This window comes from Lygodium microphyllum, chromosome 3, assembly GCF_053477565.2.
Source record: "Lygodium microphyllum isolate KBCC chromosome 3, Lygodium_microphyllum_v1.1.10, whole genome shotgun sequence".
NCBI lineage: Eukaryota > Viridiplantae > Streptophyta > Polypodiopsida > Schizaeales > Lygodiaceae > Lygodium > Lygodium microphyllum.
This window is the reverse complement of record NC_141137.1, coordinates 145,472,622-145,483,465: the sequence shown is the minus strand read 5'-3', so window position 1 is coordinate 145,483,465 and position 10,844 is coordinate 145,472,622. Positions and strand designations below refer to the sequence as shown.

Sequence of the window (10,844 nt, the reverse complement as noted above, 5' to 3'; positions counted from 1 at the left end):
ATTCTAAGCTCCACGTGAAAGCTCGAGGTTGGGTGGTTGGTTTATTATGATAAAACTATTGTCTTATATAAAGGAGATTGTGTGTCTAATTTTCATATTAGATTGCATGCATTTGCTTGCGTAATTGGCAAGAATGTTGCAGGTGGATACTACAATGTGTAGAAGAGAAGAGGCTGGATGCAGCTTCGCAATTCACAAGAGAGTGGATTGATGTTCGTGACGAGAACATTATGTATTCTCCATCATTACGTGAGAGAAAATTGACGGCATGGGAGGCAAGTGTTTGCCCTTGGTGGCTGGATTACCCTGTGGGGGTTATCCCTAAGCAAGAGAAAGATCTGCATGAGAGTAAGTACTTCAATCTATGTAAACATCTCGTTGCTTTTGTAGCAATAGTTTTTGTGCTCATGCATGGGAATCTAAGAGTGAATGATACTATGTAGGATTCAAGGAGGAAGTTGATACTCATGAACCACTTACCGCACCCACCACTATAGAGGAGCAAGCAACCAAGGATACCAAAGGTGCAAAAGGAAGTACTCAGGCTAGTGAAGCTAGCAAGGATGCTACACATGCCACCCAAGGTACTTAAGGTAATGCACATGCTATTGAAGCTACTACCAGAGCCACTACTACTCCCCTTGCTAGCATTGTTGACAAGAGAGGCAAAGGGCTTATGGGAGAACTAGACACCTCTACAGATCCAGGGAGAAAAAATGTGCCAGAGTCCTCTATGGCGCCCACCACCTCCTTTGTTGCAGAGTCATCTCTTGGTCGAGAGAATTGGGAGAGGCGACCTATGACCCGTTTAGTAGGTGAGAAGTCTTATATTAACTTGAAATTCATGTGCTTTATTGGTCGCCCATGAAGATCGTCATGCATGATTATTAAAAATAAATTTCTTTGAAATAATTGTTGCAGGGTTTCAGTATCAAACATATGTCGATGCTCTATTAGTGGATGTGACCCAAATTGATAGATTTGCCCTTGATAGGTAGACATGACAACTACATATTGCAAGAACATCAATTTACATGTTGCATATAGCATTGCATCATCGTTTACTTTGCATTAATGACTATGTTGTTTTGTGTATAGCATCAACAAGTTTTTTGCAACACAAAAGATGCATCTTTATAGCAAAGATGGAGTTCCATGTCAAGAGGTGGCTCAATTGATATTTGCGGATTTTCCTACGAGCTTGCTTGTGGATGCTCTAGGTCCCATCCCATTGGGTAAGTTATGCTTTCTATCACACAAGGTTTACATCAAACTCACTTCTCATATATCATAACGCCAATGTTGTTTTTAGAGGGCATGACTATTCCCAAGTGGAACACGTTCTCAAAGGGTCTAGTTATGGGTTGTATGGACCTTGCTCGCGAGTATTTGGCCAACCAGGGATTCTTAGTCACTATCTGCTTAGCAGAGCATATAGGTGAGTTTATTACGGATGCAGCAAGAGTGGGGCTTGTGCTTCACCGCACTTGGACACTCATGTGTGACTCCAAGGCTTATCGACATCCCGTTACTAGAGAGGCGGTAAGATAAAAAAGTTGGATACGTTGAACGTATGGTTATATGTTCTAAATAAAGTTTGTGTTACATGCTTTAAATAAAAACATGGATCACTTATTCTATTTCCACTCGTGAATAGGTACTTGATCTTACTGTGTGTCTTGGCATCGTGCTGGTCATGTTGTGCCTTGCTACGACAGAGAGGCTGGGGAGAAGATTTCAGAGAGATTGTTTCCAGCGTATCGTAGCTACATAATGGATGATTGTGTCTTTCCCATGGACGTTGATGGTGTCATTGTCAAAGGCGGAGAAGAGAGGTCTCATCTTTTCTATCGGTAAGTAGTCTTGCATGTTTTTGCTCTCAGGTTACCTTGTATGGTATTTTCATTATTTCTACTTGCATGGCCACAAAGATTCTATATCTTGATTGGTGATATGTGATTGGTGATATGGTTAGGTGGTTACTGGCTACATTTACGAAGTGCTACAACTATGTTTTGGATGTGTTTGCGGGGTGTGGTGGTTTGGCGCGGGCCAGTGCATAGGAGATGAGACATTGCATGTGTCTAGAAATAGATGATGTGCTCTATGGGGAGTGTTTGTCCACCATAGTGTGTGGACCGGTACCATGCTGAGAGAGAGTGTGTGTTTTTTTTTCGAGAGACTCTAGACATTTCATTTTGTTACTACTTTTATATGTTTATTATACAATTCGTCATGTGACTATGCCCGATTTTGTCTAAGAGATTACATGCATTGGGATCTTTGATTTGTTTTTAGGAGAGTGTACCTTGCGACTATTTGACACGTATATTTTACTAGTTTTCCATTGGTTTTGTTTTCTTGATGCGTGTTCATGTAAATGCGACGTGTCGTACTCCTTAAGTAAGAGTGAATAATTTCTATTTTCTTTTTGTGTCACTTTATGCCCACAGGTAGTATGACTGTGAATTAGTAATCCTGCTATGAATGTATACATGCAAACCACACATGACATGAGATATTTCCATGTGTGGTATGCTACAAAGAGATATTTATATGCAGAATGGATATATTGCACGAAAAAGCTCGAAAAAAAGAGATTGATTAGAAAAGAACGAAAATGAAAGCCCGCAAAATAAAATCCCCGAATTAAACTATTTGAATGGCTTATTTATTCCTATACAAAATGGTAGACATAGGAAGGTTGATGTCCCTAAGTCAATTACAACTATCCTTGATTAAGAATTCTCATAATGGGGAGTTTCTAACACTATTGACTCCATAAAAAAGGGAAAAAGCACAATACTTGGTAGTCTCCTAAATAAAATTTATAAAGTATTTAAGCAAACTCTTATTCCCCCATTACAAGTTTGGATAGAATTTGTCCATTTGAGAGTCCTCCCCATAGCATTAATGCTAGGATGATAAACATAATCCATAAATGTGACTCCAAAGTTTTGCTAAGCAACCCAAGGCCCAATATATGCTTATTCTTAGCATACAAAGCTTTTGCCAAGACACTTACAAGGAGAATCTCAAACAAGTTAGATAGACCAAAAGGGAGAAAAAAGGATTCATTAAAGGCATGCATATCCTAAACTCTATTATTGCATTATGGGAAGGCTTTGGGCATGCTCAAGACATCAAGCAAGGCTTTGTCTCTTTTAAGATTGATTTCGACAAAACTTATATTGATTTATATTCTAGTCATTGGCCAACGTGGGATTGGGTAGAAAATTCATTAAAGTTGTGGGAGTTCTATTTGGCAATGCCATTGCAAGAGTCTTTGTCAATGGTACACTAAGCTCCCCATTCCCCCTTAGAAGATTCGTAAGGCAAGCTGCTCTCTTGTCCTCCTCCTCTTTGCAATAACAATTGATGCAATAGGATGCCTTGAGATTGATTTGGGTAATCTTCAAGGGATCATCTTGCCCACTCTAAGCAAATGGTTCTCAACCAATTTGTTGACGAAACAAATAGCACTATCCATAATGATGAAACATCCCTCAAAGCATTTTGGAAGTGCACCTCTACCTTCTATACAATCTTAGACCCTTTGGTTAATCCCCACAAAACAAGCATCAAAAGCTCCATCCACCCCATTCCTTCTTGGCTATTAGAGCAGGGCGGCAATGAAAGTCAAGAAGAGAAAGTGTTTAGAGTATTGGGTGCCCCCATGGGATTCATGATCACATAAAACCAAAGATGGTAGTGGGTTATGTTGAAGATTAATAAAAAGCTAGATTACTTAAAGAGGTTTCAACGCAACCTAACACCTATGGTACTAGTGTTGAAGCATGTTATTATCCCTTTCTCCATCTACTAGCCCCTTGTTGAAGTCCCCCAAGTCATGACTAAAAGAGCTAGGAACAATTTATAGAGATTTCCTATGGCAAGATGGTAGCAAAACCAATATCTCAAAAGTGGCTTGGTCTACCTACACACTACCCCAAATGAAAGGGGGAATTGGACTTGCATAATCTTGAGAACTTAGTAGATAAACTAGATACCAAGTGGATAGTAAGAAGCAACTTGCTATCTAATGAAGATTAGATACTCTTAATTCATAGGGAAATCAAAGATTTCAACCAATCATATGCCCCCCCTAGAAAATTTATGGAAATATTAGGACTAATTTAAGGGCCTAATCTAAATGCCTAAAAACTATAGGTTTACCCCTATGGGTATAGGTTGGCTTTTGCTAGTTTAGCTTTCGTATCCCCCCCTTGACCACCTCACTCTCAATAGTGCTCACATGATTTTTAGGAAAGGCTTTAGTACTTAGGGTGATCTATAGGCCTTTTAGAACAAAACACAGCTTCCCTCCTGATCAAAGCAAAACTAAGTTTGGGCTAAAGACCAAGGAACTTGACCTAATATTAGGCAATGTGAGGAGATTGCGCAAGGATCACAGGACCATCTCAAGCTTCAAATTAGGCTAACCACAAAATGAAGGGAGTAAGGGATGTATCTACTACAACCTTGAAGCTATTCATCTTGCTTGTTTGTTTGTTTGTGAACTTAATGGTTTGGAGAGGAGAACAGAGAGACTAGGTTAGCCAAAGAGGTTTAAGTCCTGAGGCAATAGGAGCTACGCTCATGTTCCATTATTAAGCACATAGGTAGCTTGACATTTTTGGTCCCACTACCAATACAAGAGCAAAATGAATTGACTAACGTGATTGCTTCTCCACTGTGCTTAGGAATAGGATTTTGCAAAGGGGGCCTCTAAAACAAGCAGGTTAGAGTAGGAGGTGAAAGAAAGTGATGATGGTTTCTTAAGGGGGGGAAAGCATGTATTGAATTGTTTCTTGTGTTTTAATTAATGCTTTAGGATCCTCCCCTTGCCCAAGCCTCCTTACAACTCCAATTTGAGCAAAACACATAACACTTGGTGGCATGACCATTAGAACTTTAGATTTTGATCAATTTGGAGTGGTCCAATTTAGGCCAACCATTTTACCCTCCTCTAGTTAATCCATCACAAAGTCATTTGCATTGGAGAAAGGGCTAACAAATTTGGGGAATAGTTTGTGTGGCAAATGTAATAAGGAAATGGAAAAAGTGAATATATATATTCACATCTTTCTGAACTATAGGGATAACATTGAAGCACTTTCTTTGCTACAACATATCATTAGGTATTTCAACCCCTAGAGTATTAACTAAAAAGAACTCTCACACCCATGCATAAAGCAGTTGTGTAGTTGGTATGAATACTTTTACCACTAGGTCCCATTTTTTGAATAATTTTATAGATTTACCCATTGGGATTACTTTGCCTAGCTGCCCTATCACTACAAATAATGGTTAAGCTTCCAATATAAAAAGCTTATGCTTTTGCTAAGACTTGCTAGCTCAAGTGGTTGTGAGATGGTGTTTAAACTCAAGGCGAAGGGTTCCATTCTCATAGGCAACAATGAAGGAACCTTGTCTATTGTGAAAATTTGATCGTGGCTCAATTTGGTCACCAAGATGGGACTTTTAACACATGTTGAGTTGTTAAAAGTCAAGGGTTTGGGCAACCCTTGACTACAAGTATTGATGTTGAGGTGTTAATCAAGGGTTTGGCCCTTGGGCACCCCTTTATTTTTCAAGTATCGATGTAAGCCTTTGATATTTAATGAATACAAGATCACGTTTAAAAAGCTATTGTGTCTAACTCTTTGCACATTTTAGTACAGTCAATGATTTATGTATGCGCCGAGAAGGAAAAACAACTTAGCTTATTAAATCTTATCATATGTTTCATTTTAATGCAATGCTAGTTACGGTAGGATATTAGATATCCTCACAATCCATCCCTGGGAAATTGGAAGTGAACCTAGCTTCTAAACGCTGCTGGGTCTCCTCGGTCGTATGTCCAAAGGCATCATGGAGATACGTCTCCCTTTGGCAGCACAGCAGTTATAATATGCAGGGGTTCCTCTTCTGTGGTCAGCGCGAATTGGATTCGAGGAAGAGCAGATGAATCATCGCACGCCCCCCATGTCTGGCAGGGAATATGCAGGCCCAGCTGCCTGCCGCGCTTGTGCAGAACCTGATCGAGGTCCTGCAGACGTGCAGACACAACAAGGATCTGCAGCAGGTCAAGCGCCTGCACGCCCATTTTCGCCAGCACGGCCTCGACCTGCACCCCATCCTCGGCAACTTCCTTGTCCCGGCCCTCGTCGACTGCGGCAGCTTGGCTGATGCCCAGCAGGCCTTCCACAACCTTTCCTCTCCCAACAAGCACTCCTGGACTTCCCTCATGCTTGGCTACCTCCATTCTGGGAGTCCCCAGCATGCCTTCCACCTCTACCATCAGATGCAAGGCCAGCATTGGGCGCAGCCGGATGAGTGTACTTTCCTTGCCTTGCTCAGCGCTTGCACTCGCCTCAAAGATTTGGAAAAGGGCCGTGGATTGCATGCCGATATCATCAAATGGGGACTGGAAAGGGACCTCTACGTTGGCAGCACAATCGTGGATATGTACACCAAATGCAGCTTCCTTGCAGAAGCAGAGGCTGTATTAGACAGGCTGCCAGGTCGGAGCGTGGTTTCGTGGAATGCATTGATTGCAGGTTATGCGGAACATGGATTCAGTGAGGAAGCAAAAAAGTGCTTTCAACAAATGCAGATGGAGGGTGTTTCCCCTGATGCAATCACTTTTACCTGTAACTTGAAAGGTTGTGGTACCATAGGTGCTCTGGAAACAGGCCAAGCCTTGCATACTGAAGTTGTTATGAGGGGATTGGAGAACGAACTTCATGTGAGCAATACACTTGTGGATATGTACACCAAATGCAGCTCCTTTGCAGAAGCACAACATCTGTTTGACCTGCTACCAGTTCGAAACACGGTCTCATGGAATGCACTGATAGCAGGATATGCTGAGCATGAGCTGGGAAAAGAAGCAAGGAAGTGTCTTCAGTTAATGCAGGTGGAGGATGTAGTTCCTGATTCTGTGACTTATGTTTGCAGCTTGAAAGCTTGTAGATGTGTAGGAGATTTAGAAATAGGTCAGGAAGTACATGGAGAAACTATCAAGAAGGGATTTGAAAGAGAATTGTATGTCGGAAGCACATTGGTGGATATGTATGGCAGATGCCGCTCATTTGAAGAAGCATACCATGTGCTTCATGGGTTGCCAGTCCGAAATGTGGTCACTTGGAATGGGCTGATTGCGGGATGTGCTCAGCACGGCCTTGCTCAGGAGGCAGGGAAATGTGTCCAACAAATGGAATGGGAAGGTATACTTCCTAATTATGTGACATACGTTTGCAGCTTGAAAGCTTGTGGAAGTGCAGGAGCACTGGAAATAGGCCATGTTGTAAATGCTGCAGTGACCGCAAGGGGACTAGAAAAAGAGCTTTATGTGGGCAATACACTGGTTGATATGTATGCAAAGTGTGGGTCACTTCCAGAAGCACAACGAGTATTTGATAAATTGACTATTCAAGATGCAGTATCATGGGGTGCACTAATTGCTGGATATGCTGAGCATAAGTTTGATGAAGAGGTGCTGACTTGTTTCAAGCAGATGCAGCTTGCAGCTGTGTCACTTGATGCTGTCACATATATTGTCTGTTTGAAAGCTTGTGCAACATTAGGAGCCTTGGAAATAGGTCGAGAAGTACATACTGAGATCAGGAAATCAGGACTAGAAAGAGATCCATTTGTGGGTGGCATGCTGGTAGAAATGTATGGGAAATGTGGCTCTGTGACTGAAGGACAGGAAGTGTTTGACAGATTACCTTTTCGGGATGTTATAATGTGGACTGCACTGATAAAAGCATATGGTGAAAATCATGATGCTCACATGGCCATGCAATGTTTTGAGAACATGCAAAAGCTGGGTGTGAAGCCAGATTCTGTTGCATTTGCTTGTCTGCTTGCCGCATGCAGCCATGCTAGCCTGGTCCTCAAAGGCCAAGAGTACTTCAAGGTGATGAGAGAGGAGCACGAGATAAAGCCAACAATAGAACACTATTCCTGTATGGTTGACCTCTTAGCAAGATCAGGACATGTCCATGAGGCAGAGAAATTTATAACAACTATGGACTGCCCTCCTTCTTCTGTAATTTTGATGGCTCTTCTTAGTGCCTCTAAGATCTATGGGAAGGTGGAACTTGGAGAAAGATGCTTTCAGTTGCTAGTGGAGGCGAATGAAGAAGATGCCTCTGCTTATTTGCTTATGGCAGACATGTACGAAAATGCAGGCAGATGGAGTGATGCAAGCAGAATTGAAGAAGCAAGGAAATGTATAAAGGCAAAGAAAAAGCCTGGTAGTGCACTAATGGAGCTGAATAAGACGTTGATTGAATTTCTTGTAGATGCTGACCAAAATGATTATACCTCAAATTTTTACAATTTACAACTGAAAGTTGGAGGATATATTCCAAATATAGTTTTAGTTTGTGATGTTGAACCTGAAATACAATTCGATAAAGCTTTACTATCCACAGAAAGCAGTTTTTAAGTTCAGGAATCTTTAAGCTTGAAACTTGTACTATACTGTCCACAGAAGCAATTTTTTAAGTTTTGAGAGTTTATAAGCTTGAAACTGCACACATAGCAGACTGGGTAATCTTTGACAAGGTGACATTCTCTTCCTCTAGAACAGCAGGTAAATTTTGTCTTATGGAAGCTTACACATTGATGTCTCCCTAGTCATTGACACTTTTGGGTACTTATGGCATGTTTAAGACACTTGCTTCTCCTACAATCACTTTTTTCTACATTGACCTTACCCAGATATGTTGGTGAATTCAGGCAGTCGTACATTGTTTCTGAACTTTGTGTGCTCTTGAAGCCAATGAAGGCATGTAACAGTTTAACAGCAACATTACACAAGATAGATCATGTAAGAAGAAGAGCTTAAGTGCAATAGGGTGCAGTGTTACTACATTCATGAAAAAAGATTGGAAAACTTTAATTTGTTTTCATAAATTTGTTTTGTCCCTCTAGCTAATTAAGTGCAAAGACTGTAATACCCAGAAACGTGTAAAGAAAAGATTAACAATGGCCAACTGCTGAAGAATGAAAAATGATTCAGTATCTAAATTCCTAGTTGTTTCAGTAAAAACTACGCAGAATGGGAATCGTAAAATAAGGTGGCACTATGATTGCACATTGGACTAGAGGTCGTGTGAAATGCTGCTCGTCACTACAACTGGTGAATGAATGCAATTCTGTTAACTTGGTTATCGTGTTCAAATTTTCTGTCTGTGTCTGGAGGGGTGTAGGGCTCCATTATCTATGAATGAAATGAGAGTAGATGCCCTCTCCCTTGCTGTCACCTTGCAAACCATTATGCAAGTGTAAGGTGCACACAATTCAAATGCATATATATTAAGAGAGCAATGGATTATCAGGGTGGTTACACACCGCCATTGCCCGCCCAATCTGTGCCCAGTTTGTGGGCACAGGAAAATTTGACTTGGGCGGTCACCTGTCCGCCACCTGCTTACACACTGGGCAGTGGACACTTTTCGTTATCAATAAGTGTCCGTCCATCTTCCGTCCACAATAGTTTACACACCGGCCACCACCTACCAGCGGACACTTCCTGAATTGTATGTGAGAATGAAGGGGCGCTACGAATGTTGATCATCATTCTCATAATAATTATTTTTAGAATGCTTGATTAAACACTTTAAATCGACTAATAAACCTTTAAAAAAAGTCACCAAAAAAACTGAAAACATGAATCTGAGGTTTTTCCTACCAAAGAACTCCAAGATTATGACCTTATTGCGTGGTTGCTTTCTGCGCCAATATATTTGTTTCTATGGTGACTACTATTCATGTTTTTGGAAGCTCACTCGCTTCCAAGAGAGCAGGGGAGTTGAACCCCTTTGCCATGTTGTTGAGGCATGGCTCTACCGAGCTCTCTGCGGAAAGGTGGAAAGAGGGAAATTTTTTTAGCACACCACCCCTCTTTCCACCTTTCCACCTGCGCTGCAGATGCAAGGATGACAGAAAACTTAAAAAAAACGTGCAAGGATGGCTGAAAATTACTTACTTGGATGTGATTGTGTTTACTCACCATTGTCTTCGTCGTCCATCTCCTCCGCAGAGTCAGAATCACCAAATATTGTTCTCACATTTGCGCTCTCCCTCTCTTGATACATGGCTCGAGCAATGTTATCTCTTCGAGATGCCCCCCCAAGATGGATTGCCTCTTGTGTTGGCTCCGCTGCTTGAGCTCTTTGTATTGCTTGTGTGGTACCTGTGTTAGTTAGCATAGCAACCTCCGCTAATCCATTCCTCAAACTATTTTGCTGGTCCATGTCTTGATGAGCCGCATTACTTTCTCTATCAAGTTCTGCTGTCGCTTCATGTATCCATGCATCATCAAAACCATCTCCATGCACAATGCATATATTATGTAGAACAATGCATGCTGCCACCATCTTTGGGACATTTTGTAAAAGCATGTCACATCTCTTTAACAATATACGAAATCGCGCTTTAAGGATGCCAAATGCCCTTTCAACTGGCATACGAGTACTTGATTGTATGTAATTCCAATAATAACGTTCCGGAGATAGCCCATCCTTACTACCCTTGAAAGGAGGAAGCATCCAAAAGCGTGCAGGATAAGCACAATCGCCTAGTAGACAGTATTGTCCCAGAGCTTTGTTTGTGCATCGTTTTCCTAGGTCTGAACGTTGAAAAACATTCCAATCGTGCATAGAACCTGCTCAGCCAACGTCATAGTCCCAAACAACACAATTGGCAGCCACGCTTATCTGTAGAATAATAGAGTGGAAGCCCTTCCTATTAAAATAATCTTCGTGGTTCTCCCTTGGGGCAATTATGGGTATATGACTACCATCTACTGCACCAATAACATATGG

General features: G+C 41.4%; 1 protein-coding gene across 1 annotated transcript; it reads left to right on the top strand.

Moving 5' to 3' along the window:
- The first annotated feature begins 5,794 nt into the window (after positions 1–5,794).
- LOC148038992 (pentatricopeptide repeat-containing protein At5g27110-like) lies at positions 5,795–9,567 on the top strand. The gene has a single exon (XM_087674846.1). The coding sequence runs from the start codon at positions 6,005–6,007 to the stop codon at positions 8,459–8,461; it is 2,457 nt and encodes an 818-aa protein (XP_087530972.1). The 5' UTR covers positions 5,795–6,004; the 3' UTR covers positions 8,462–9,567.
- Positions 9,568–10,844: the final 1,277 nt, after the last annotated feature.